The following is an 11,490-nucleotide window of genomic DNA, read 5'->3' on the forward strand; positions in this document are numbered from 1 at the left end:
ATACCTTTCTTCCATTTACTGTTTAGCATAACCATATTGTTCCCAGGAACACCATCTCCAAATCAGTTTACAGTATCAAAAAGAGTAGCTCCTTGTAGAGGTGGTTTTTCAGTTAGTCCTTGAAGAAAGTCCTGAAACTTAATGCTGGAACTCAGCCAAACGCTCAGTAGAGAGTTGCTGGTGCTGTTAACACCTATCCACTCGGAAACCATGAAAACCAACATCTAACTATTTTAAAATTAAACTTGCACATATAATCCTCTAGCGAGGAGACCGCTTTACATGTATTGATTTCCAAGTTATTTGGTTATTGAATGTTGGGACATGGTATGTCTTGTTTAGTTCGAGCTCTTTGCATTCCTGTGATTTGTGTCGACGGGTGTCTAGCATGTCGACCAAACATGTGTCTTTACGTTTCTCTCTCTTTCTTCATAGGGTTGGTGTTTAGTGTCTGAGGAAGGCAGAATTGCACTTCAGATCAGTCTTTCTGAAAGAGGGGAAAGGTCTACCCACTTGGACAAACTCAAGCCATACGTGCTAGAGAATATTGTGGTACTGCTGATCCTCCCACCACCAGATGCTGTCTGTATGTCCATTTCTACTTTTATTCCCCTTTTTTTTTTATTTTGCACTTCACACTTTTAGTTTTTAAACATTTGATTTGTGCAGCAGATGACTTTTGACAGTCTCCTAGCATAGAATATTTTAATTTCATATAAATGCTGTTCTTTTAAACTTTCTTTTCATCAAAGAGTCCTAAAAGATTATTCCAGGAACTGCTTTTAACATTAAGATTAAAAATAAATATTTATTGAGCACCAAAGTAGCATTGGATGATTTCTAAAGGATCGTGTGAGACCAAAGACACCAGCTTTGCCATCACAGTATTACATTACATTTTAAAAATTGTTACATTAGAAAACAAAATACCAATTAATTATAACAAAATCAATGTAACAAACAGTATTTATGTACCGTGTCAAAAAAATAATACATGCAATCTTGGTGAAAAAATGAATACATCCCATCCATTCTATCATTTAAACTTTTTAATGCAAGTGTACGTGGATATTTCTCAGGATATTTCAAACACAGAAAAAGAGATGGAAGGGAACCATAACTTCCTAGTTCATGAGCTACACCTACCTGGATTTCAAACTTTTTGCTGCTTAGCCACCAACGCCCAACTAATAACGTTCCCTGATATCATAGCACCACCTTGTGGCTTTCCAACTGTGCATTCTCTTATTTAATTATGTGTAGTATGGACCCGTTTAAAATTAAATTTCACAATTATGTTTTTTTTGTTCCAGCAGATCCCAGAATAGGAGTGTTCATGTTGAACTCAGGGGTTAAAAAGCTCTTTGTTAAGGTATGTGCGCACAGGTTCTAATGAGTTAAATTATGCATATGAACTGATATGGTTTATGTACACGCGGATCATGCTGCATGACGTGTCTTCTGTCTTTTTAAGGAGATCCAGCTCTTGTCAAGAACAGACAGCAGTGTAGAACTCACAGAAGTGCTGCTCAAGCCTTCCGCTACTAATTTCACTCAAGTGGCTTCACTCTTCTGTAGACGTCAGTTGCCTGAAATGCTCATGTGCTTTCTGATTGTTCGTACTGCACATGCTGTGACGTTTGCAGTGTTTATTTCATTGTCTTTTACTTTTTGGGTTTGTAGGTTCTTTGTCAGCTAAAAGTAAAAGGTGTCCAGCTCAGATTGACCTGCAGATTTTAGCGAACAGAACAGTGAATTTATATCCACTGCTGGAAGGATCCATTCACGGGTAATGATTTCCATTTTAAGAGTTTATTTACTCAAATACACAATAGATCAATAATGTATATATATTTTCAAAATATTACGTATCAGCCTACACACACACATATATACATATATTTAAAAATATTCATTTAAAATAGTGTTTAAAAAGTCGCTCCTCTCTGTTTTAGATGGTCCAGCTCGGAGCTGAGTTCTTTGGTTCAGCTCAGACAGAAGCAGAGGGGCTCAGAGCATGTTGAGCTCTGGCTGTCCAACCCCTTCCCCATCACCTTCAGAATCACTAACATCTCCTTTTCCCAGCATAAACTCTTTAAGGTAAGGTTTACCTGAACACAAGAGACTCGAATGTCCAGTGACCACATGATTCAGTAATATATGAATGGACTGCAGGACACCTGGTGACTAAATAAATAATGCGTATTTAGGTTTTTTTCCTGCTTTGAAATTGAGATAATGAGTGATTATGGGTTCATGACTTTCTTTTTATTTATTAATTTATTAATTAAAAGTGTAGTACTTAAAATACACAATAAAAACTATATAATATAATTGCTTTTAAAAGTATACAACAGTATTCACAAAAGTAGTAGCCTAACAGTAGTTTGAACTTTACAATATTTACAGCTTTACTAAGATGTAATGTTTCTCAATGCATAGGTTGTAAATATGACAAAGTCGCTGGAAGTAAGCCCTGGGAGCTGGAAGCTCCTGTCTCTTCAACTGCTCAGCAAATCTTTACCCACAAACCTCAAAACCACAGTTACCCTGAAAACCAGTGTAGGGGTTCCAATGGAGCTTCACCTCCAAACATATTCTTCTCCCACAAAGGTAAAACTTGACTACATCAGCAAGAAGACTCTTAAATAATAGATAAGGTTCACATCCTCTAGCTGTGTTGACGGAAAACTGATGATGGATTCAATTCATTCTCTCCTGCATAGACAGAAGGAACTGAAAAGAGAACACACAGACAGTAATTTAATTACATTAATGCCGTCAAAAGATTAACGCTTCCAAAATAATTTTTTGTTCCAATGATATGTACTGTGTGTAATGTATATTTATATGTATAAATACACATATTTTGAACATTTTTTGTATTTAGATTTATAAAGCTATATTCATATCATTTATATTATATGAAAAAAAAAATCGGAAATATTTATGTTTATATATAATTAATAAATAACAACAACAACAGTACACTCGTATTATGTAGCATAAACATTTATTTTTGAAGCAAATAACAGTCAAATTAATCATCTGACAGCACTAATTTGTATACGTTGTCCCGTATTATCAAGCAGACCTTTCTTTCTCTTTCTTTGCTGAGCAGGGAGGTGTAATGGTGGAGTCTTCTGAGGAGTGTGAGCGGCTCTGTCCTCTCCGTTTGTCCAGATCAGGTGAGACTGAACACACCTGGACACTGAGGGCTTTTTCTAGACCAGTGGATCTCAACCTTTTTTGCTCCAAGGTCCACCATTGTCTTAAAGTATTCAAAGTTTGTTTTGAAAACTCATTTTAATTTAGTTTCTGTAAATGGAAAAAAAATGCCCACTAATTAATATAAAATAATGAATTAAAATGATTACATTTCAGTGCTTTTCAGGACTTATTACTTAACGTTTTCCTACCCATACTTCTTCCAGTCTCTCATGATTTACTAGATTAGGGTTAAGGATAAAGTATTTTAAAAAAAAAGATATATATTCACAGCTTAAATGGTAAATAGTAAAATAAATGAAAACACATATTTAATTTATAGAAATGCCAATGGCATTGCAAGATTTAATTTGCATGATTTATTCAGGTCTTTTTTTCCCTTGTCTGGGGGAAGGCAGTGTTTTGTTTTGTTTACATTTTTGCCCAGATTCTATTACTTATAGAACTTATAAATATATATGCACACATTCTGCATGATCATAGTCTAGAGTCCGTTTTTTACCTAATACCTGTTGCCATTTCTTTGAAGTATTGAAGTGGAAGTACATGTAGTTAAACTGCATAATCACACATGCTGCCTTGAACTAGCTGAAATTTCTCATACTTTATTTTTCAATTAGCACCAGTTTCAGTCCTTGTACTATAAATTGATTGATTATTTTGTTGCATTTTGTATGTGTATGAACAGGACGCGTTGAGTGGCAGCAGTCCCTCCTCCCTGAATCCTCCTCATCTCTCTGGAGAGTGGACAGCAGTCTGGCCTCTTCTCTCTGTAGCCGTTGGCACTGTAGCAAAGAGCTTTCTTGCAGGTAAACCTGCTGGAAGCTAGAAACAAACATGTGGGGACAAATAGGCTATTTCCAATACTGTTGAAACATGTTCATTCAATTATCTTGTTTTGTCTTTTGTGTGTGTGTGTGTGTGTGTGTGTGTGTGTGTGTGTGTTGTGTGTGTGTGTGTGTGTGTGTGTGTGTGTGTGTGTGTGTGTGTGTGTGTGTGTGTGTGTGTGTGTGTGTGTGTGTTATTCAGGTGGCCCAGACTTCCAGCAAACCACTCTTCACCCCTTGACTTTGGGGCCACACCTGTCAATGATAGTAAGGTATGCAAATCACTAATAAGAGAACAGCAGGAGTAGTTTTAATAAGAATCTTCAAATATCTTTTGATGCATCACATGGAGTTTTTTTTATCATGGTTTAATATTCAGGTGAAGAATATCACTCTGAAAAACCCCACGGGTTCAGTGGTGTCTGTGGAGATCCGAACCCTCTCGTCATACCCAGTTCCTCTTGAAGCCCTCGACATGTTGACCAAATGGTACATACTATAAACTCACACTCATATGGCCTAAATTCTCTTCTGCCAAAAACTTCCAAATATTGAATTGTATATTACGTATTTACACACAAATAATTTTTTTGTCATTTTAGTGCTTATTTTGTTTTTGTTAGTTCCAAAGGCATTTCTTTCTTTCTTTCTTTTTTGTGTTCTTAGCAATAACAACACTGCTAATGAAAAAAATGACATCTGAATTCATATCATCTATGTATTTGTTTCTAGGTTTAATATTAGCCCATTGTCTGTGAATATCACTACAACGGAGTTTCTTCTATCAGCTACTAATCACAAGGTGAGGTCTTGATCTTTGTTAATTGTCAAGCACATTTAGTATATCTTTGGTAGTTAATTTGTTTTGTGGTGACTTGCAAACAGGGAAATGAGAAAGGCAGCGTGTTGAGATTCCTTCTTCAGCCGTGGGAGTCGAGGACGGTTTTTGTGGCGTACCAACCCACAGAACACAAGCATGTTACCTCACTGCTCCTCATCAGGTACTGCTCTGCCCAAATGAGTTGTAACTGAGGTATTAACATAACATTAACAAATTGAATTATACATACATTTAACACAAGGTCAGTTGCACATAAAGTTGTGGTCTCAGAATTGTGGTTGGTCTGAGAGTGACTTCTGTGCGAGTAGTTACAATACGCTGTTGACCTCAGCTTCACTTGTTGTGGTTGTTGTTTTGGCTGTGCTATTACGAGTGTGTATGCTAGTTATTAGCACACAGTAATTGTGGCTGTTTGTTAACAGGAACAACCTGACCGTGTTTGACATGGTTCTTGTAAAAGGGTTTGGGGCAAAGGAGCTCCTGAGAGTAGGAGGGAAGCTCCCCGGGCCTGCGGCTTCACTGCGCTTCAACGTGCCCCAGTCGACCCTCATGGAGTGCAGAGATGGTGAGCTGAGTTTCTCATGACATGTCAAAAATCACACATGGGGGGGAAAACATTTTCAAAGGAACGAGGGAAAAAGGTTTTATTAACAGATTGAATCGTGTTCTCTAATAATAATCAAATTAACTTCTGTATACTTGACACCTTAACATGTTCAATATCTTTTTAAAATCATTTGTAGTGTACATTTAGTTAATATTTGAACGTGTTAACTGTTTATCCGTTAAGCTTCATGTAATTTTATAATTATTTGATTATGAATAATAACATGTATTAATGTTATTGCTAAGTGTTACCACATTTTTTTTTTGTTCTTTCTTGTCTTTTTACAGGGTTACGGTCAAGTAAGCCCTTGTTTGCCATCCAGAAAAGCTTTAAAGTGGAGAATGCAGGCGAGTTGCCTCTGACCGTAGTATCCATGAACATTAATGGATATAAATGTCAAGGTTATGGCTTTGAGGTGCAACACTGCAGATCTTTCAGAGTGGACTACAACTCGTCCTCAGAAATCACAATTGCGTAAGTCTTGATGGAGTTAATGTGAAAGTGCCTGCTGCTGTGCTTACTATACACTATCAGTAAAGCAAAGGGAAAATCTTATTTAATTCCTTTGTTTTTGTATACTATAGAGTTTTCTGATATATATATGTATGTATTAATGCACGGAAATGGTTTCCAGCTTTCTTACAAATATCTTTCATTTTGCACAAAATAAAGAACAGCTTGAGGCTGAGTAAATACTGACACTTTTCATTTTGGGGTGGGCTGTATGATTAATTCCATGGTCTTTTCTTCTATTACACAATATTCCACAACATCTTTTCCCCCCTTTTTTTAAATGTAAATCTTAATTCACTTAATTCTAAATTTTTTCTCTCTGTATCTCTCTAGATTTACTCCGGACTTCACATCTTCGTGGGTGATCAGAGACCTGACCCTAGTGACAGAACGCGGCTCCCTTTTCCACTTCACCCTTAACGTGACTCTTCCTCACCACATGCTGCCCCTATGTGCTCAGGTGGTACCAGGACCCAGCTGGGAGGAGTCTTTCTGGGTCATCACGCTGGTCTTCACCTGGTTAGCAGTCCATATACACACTTAAACCAAAACAAGTTACTCTGTGCATGTAAATGCATTCTATGAATGAATGTAATCCCGTTCTCTCTGCAGTTCCTCTCTAGCTGGTGTGTGTCTGATGGCTTTCCATCAAGCTCAGCACATTCTAAGCGAGTTCTCCACGCCAAGTCCACGTAGCAATCACAACTCTGTATCTCGTGAAAATATTAGTGTCAACCACATCTCCTCCAATGGCGTGAGGTGAGACGGCATGTGGATATAATTAATACTATTATTTATTTAAGACATTGTGTGTACCTGGAAATTTAAGCAATTTAAGCAAATTACTATTGCAATGCATTACAATTATTTTTATTGATGCATGTTTTGCTTTGATACTAGTATTAGTTATACCATATATTACAGCCAATATATGGTTTTTAGCTACTTTTTAACTACTTGTTCTTTTTTTCTTCAGTAGAGGAAAAGGCAGTTGTAAGAACTACACCGACACCAGCCATCCCTCTGACAAAGGCAAAGGGAGAGGATCTCCAGCCGTGGCCAATGGGACAATTCGGTCACAGTCCTCATCCAAGAAAACCTCTGGAGGCTCATCCCAGCCTCCAAAGAAGCAAACTAAGGTGTCGTTCTTATACAGTAGATATAAAAATAACCCTGCAACTGCTGCTGCTAGCGTTCCTGCTTCCTCAGACTTTTGCAGTCCTCCCACAGATGAAGATGGAGATCGCACTTTTGAGCTAGACCCAGACGTTTGTAATAACAACAACAATAACAATGACATATTAGATGAAACCCTTCTCCCAGCTGAGAAGAAAGAGCACTTTAGAGAATCCAGAGAGGACAAGGCATTGCCAGCTGTTATGTTTCCTATGGAAACACTTCCTGGATTACCAGAAAACATCCCAGCAAGCAGAGTCCCTCAACCTGCGGATGAAGCAATGAAAAATGAGGAGTGCAAAAGAAAAAATAATGCAGAAAAAAGGGATAATGCAGATGAAGAGGTAAGGGCCATAATACAACATAAGAGGGTAACCTTTTATTTATTTTTTTTTATATTATAATAAAATCTGCCTTTTTTTTTTTTTAACAAAAGCTTTTCAGTGTTGAGGTTCATTCTAAGACAAATAAATTGTGTGTGTCCCTCATTTAGAAGACAGAAAGAGGCAGCGGTCAGAAGAAGAGACCAGAGAAAGATGCAGAACTCTGGAGTGTCGGCCATTAACAGCAAAGCAAAGAAGAACACAGGCAGGAGTCGCAGGAAGGCAGCTGAGCTCATTCCTGGGTAAGTGTCTGCACACTTCAGCTTTAAACCTTCAGGTGTGAGTGTGATTGACTTGATTCACAATTCACTGGATTTTAATTCAAGTTAAAAGAATAATTTAAAAAGTTAGGTACATTTAGGTACAATTAAAGAATTGTTTTAAGTACAGTATACATCATGTATATGTGTATAAGAAAGTTAAATGTATTTTTCCTTCTGGTAATTCAACAGGCTTCCTGAAAACAGCGTTGTCATGGTAACAGAGAGTGAAAGAGATTTTCAACATAATGCTGCTAGAACCCGCAACATGAAACCTGATCTACCTAAAATAGGAGCCAACCCAGACAGCCCTCTCAAATACAGTGGTGAGGAAGTGATTTCCAGCTGTTCCTGTGTCTCACCACCGGTTGTGTGCAATTCATCACAACACTGTCCCTGAACGTCGTAAGGTCACTGCGGTTGTTGAAGACAACATAAAACACATTTCAAAGTCAATTGAATTTGAACGGGAAGGGACATCTTATATGCATAACGATTTGATTCATTCATTGGCTTCACTTCAGTCTTTTCTGTCGTTGGCTGAATGTGGTGGTGGGTGCAATAAATCTTACTGACCCCAAAACTTAGGTTCAGTAAAATTAAATATGAAGCGGCACAACTGTTTGTAGCATTGATGACAAGCATGTTAGAATGATTTCTGAAAGATAGCTGCAGAAAATTCAGTTTTACAATCCAAAAAGTAAATTGCATTACGTATCACAAAAACATGTAAAAATTCTAAATAATTATTAAAACATTTGACCAATTGTATACTCGGCTCAACTTTTCCTGTCGTTTCTGTTAATCTGTTTCCTTTTACACAAACACAGGCACGTGTTTGAGCAGACCTAGGCGTAAATGTCCCGAGCGACGTCTGCAGTGGGAGTCAGGCTCTGATTCCAGCAGTTCATCAGGCAGTGTGAGAGCCAGCCGAGGGTCCTGGGGCAGCTGGAGCAGTGCCAGCAGCATAGAGGGAGAAAAGGACCCAAACAGACATCCCTGCAGGAGTACGGGAGTTATTTAAAATAATATTTCATTTATTTAAAATGGTGTTTTAAACCAGTTATATTTTTTAGGAGACAACATCCAGTACAACCCATATCCAAAAGATCGGGAATGTTACATGAACATGAACTACACCTATAAAACTCAAAGGTAAAATTCACAGATTTTCTTAACATCCAGAATAAGAAATTTCCTGATATTTTACTTACCCCCAGGTCATCCGAGGTCTTTCATTCTTTGGTAGTAAATAAATTAACATTTTTGCGGAAATAATTCCTGGATTTTTCTCTATGACGTGGACTTCAAGTATAAAACTGTCATTTTTTTTTTTAGACAATGACCGATCCTTTCATTAGATAAGACCATTATTCCTCAGCTAGAGCCCTTTGAAGCAGCATTTCAACCCAAATTCAGACCTTTAACCCACTGATGTTCACTATATAGAGAAAATCCTGTACTTTTTTTTTCCTTCATTTCTTTACGACTGAAGAAAGAAAGACGTGTACGTCTTGGATAAAATAGGGTGAATAAATGATCAGGGAATTTTTATTCTGGAAGTGAACTGATCCTTACATTTTTAAATACAGTGGTTTTGTTTTGCTTTTTAAATTTGACTTAATTTGATTTATATGAACGCATTCATCCACAGCATGAACAATCTATATGTCAGGGAACCATGCCAAAGTACAGAAGTGTGTCCCGCGCCTGCACTTCCTCACACCTTCGCTAATGTAGCTGCAGGAGTGGACAAAAACATCGGTGAGGGACTTTTACATGCTACGCTAAAAAAGGAAATCACGGTTACGATGCATAATCATGTATTTATGGGATTTTTGCATTTTGGTTTCTCCAGACATAATCGGATCTAATGTGATCGAGCAGACGTGGTCACCCGCCTCGGTTCCTCTGACCAATGAGTTCAGGTACAACATGACCGAATCCCTCCCATTTGTCCCTCAGAGTCCCTCATCAGGATATGAAAGGTATCTCTCTCATAGGCTTTTTATTATTTTTCTTAAACACCATTTCATTTTTTCATATTATGTCTCTATACACAATCTGGTTAAAATTTGTGCGTCATTACTTTGAAGTTTCCCTTGGAGCAACATGAACAGCCAGTGTGCCGGTCAGTATCCCTACAACGAGCAGACCAACTACATGCCAACAGGTGAGGAGCTTTCTGTCACACGGTATAAAATATGTCATTGTACCTTACAGTAACTAAAGGATGAGCGAACGTTTTGTTCTGTGTTCTGTGAAGGTAATGGCAGTTACCAAAATGCGTTCTCATGCCATCAAAGCCAAACCATGACCCAGAGCCACCAGCCAGTCTGGGGCGAGAATGGAACCCAAGACATGAACTCCACATGGGACACCGGCAGTTGTGTGGGCAGCAAGGTGAGCTTTACACGAGTTTGTTTTTGTCAAAATCGCAAGGCAGCGGTGAATATTAAAGCGATTTTTTTTTTTGCCAGCCATACTTTTCGGGAACCAGAAGCCTGTCACCCATGTCCAGTCTATTCGGCTCTATCTGGACACCTCAGAGCGAGCCTTGCCAGAGCCACTTCCAGCCAGAGCGCTCCGCACCAGTCTCGCCCCACTCGCCCATCTCACCCGTCGCACCCTTCAGCCGAGAACCAGGCGGCGCCTGCCCAGGAAAACAGTACTCCAGCTTCAATCCCTTCGGACCACACATGAATTTGGACATATGGAACTCCTCTTCAAACCGGAGCTCCAACTCTCAGCTCTCCAACGATTCAGGCTACTGTGGGGACATGTGAGCGAACGGTTTTGAATAATGAGGAAAAACAGAATGTGCTTTTATCTCTAATGGGGAAAATGTGAATATTCTTCTTTCTTTTATGTTTGATGTTGTGGTAAGGTTCAGCATTTTGTTGTATATTTTTCTAGATGTTTTGCAAGTTGACCATTGAAAATTAAAAAAAAAAAAAAAGTTTTGTACTTGATTTTGTGTTGTGAATTTCTTCAGGTTTGTTTCGTCAATGGTTTAAATACTACAACATGCTGGTGACAAAATTTAAATACACTCTTTTTGTGTGTGTGTGTGTGTGTGTGTGTCTAGATGGTTCAATAAAGAACCTCTAATATCTGAAACGCCTTTCTATTTCCCAAAAGGTTCTTTGTTGCAAAATAAGGTTCTTCAGATTCTAAAAAAGGTAGGAAAGAAACCTTTTAACTGAATAGTTTGTGGAACTAAAAATGGTTCTTCTGTGTCATCTCTGCGAAAAACCTTTTAAGCACCTTTTATTTTTTCCTTGACAAAACATGAGCAAAACAGGATATTTAAACAATTAAAACAATTCTAACCTATTTACGTGTTAGAAATAAATTTAAAATAGATAGTTTTGCCTTTTCCGTGATTTTAAACTTAAAATACATTCACCATAAAAATAGACCCTGCTTTCATGGCCCTTCTATTAAATTTAGCAATTTAAACAAATTGGACATGAAGTAAATCCTGAATTGATGAGTAGTTCAGGAGAAGGTGTTCTTGACTGGAAAGTAAGAACCATAGTCAATTAATTAGTCAAGTTGTCAAACTGAATCGCTCAATAAAAACGGTACATTTTACTGTATTTCTACTGTTTGTCCTAAGTTTCCATCTGAGGTTCTAGATTGCTTTAAGTAC

At 37.9% G+C, this 11,490-nt stretch overlaps 1 protein-coding gene across 1 annotated transcript in view; it reads left to right on the top strand.

The window, feature by feature from the left end:
- Positions 1-10,802, top strand: part of tmem131l (transmembrane 131 like) — a 33,765-nt gene extending 22,963 nt beyond the window's left edge. Inside the window, 27 exon segments of the mRNA XM_043239123.1 lie at positions 436-586; positions 1,314-1,372; positions 1,475-1,580; positions 1,684-1,789; positions 1,956-2,100; positions 2,443-2,613; positions 3,122-3,188; positions 3,917-4,037; positions 4,258-4,327; positions 4,435-4,544; positions 4,788-4,857; positions 4,941-5,056; positions 5,319-5,461; positions 5,791-5,977; positions 6,350-6,535; positions 6,629-6,775; positions 6,993-7,536; positions 7,686-7,738; positions 7,740-7,817; positions 8,028-8,161; positions 8,666-8,842; positions 8,912-8,990; positions 9,490-9,599; positions 9,694-9,823; positions 9,932-10,008; positions 10,102-10,238; positions 10,316-10,802. Coding sequence (XP_043095058.1) covers positions 436-586; positions 1,314-1,372; positions 1,475-1,580; positions 1,684-1,789; positions 1,956-2,100; positions 2,443-2,613; positions 3,122-3,188; positions 3,917-4,037; positions 4,258-4,327; positions 4,435-4,544; positions 4,788-4,857; positions 4,941-5,056; positions 5,319-5,461; positions 5,791-5,977; positions 6,350-6,535; positions 6,629-6,775; positions 6,993-7,536; positions 7,686-7,738; positions 7,740-7,817; positions 8,028-8,161; positions 8,666-8,842; positions 8,912-8,990; positions 9,490-9,599; positions 9,694-9,823; positions 9,932-10,008; positions 10,102-10,238; positions 10,316-10,621 — 3,780 coding nt within the window. The 3' untranslated portion in view covers positions 10,622-10,802.
- Positions 10,803-11,490: the final 688 nt, after the last annotated feature.

Source organism: Puntigrus tetrazona, chromosome 1 (genome assembly GCF_018831695.1).
Source record: "Puntigrus tetrazona isolate hp1 chromosome 1, ASM1883169v1, whole genome shotgun sequence".
NCBI classification, from domain to species: Eukaryota; Metazoa; Chordata; class Actinopteri; order Cypriniformes; family Cyprinidae; genus Puntigrus; species Puntigrus tetrazona.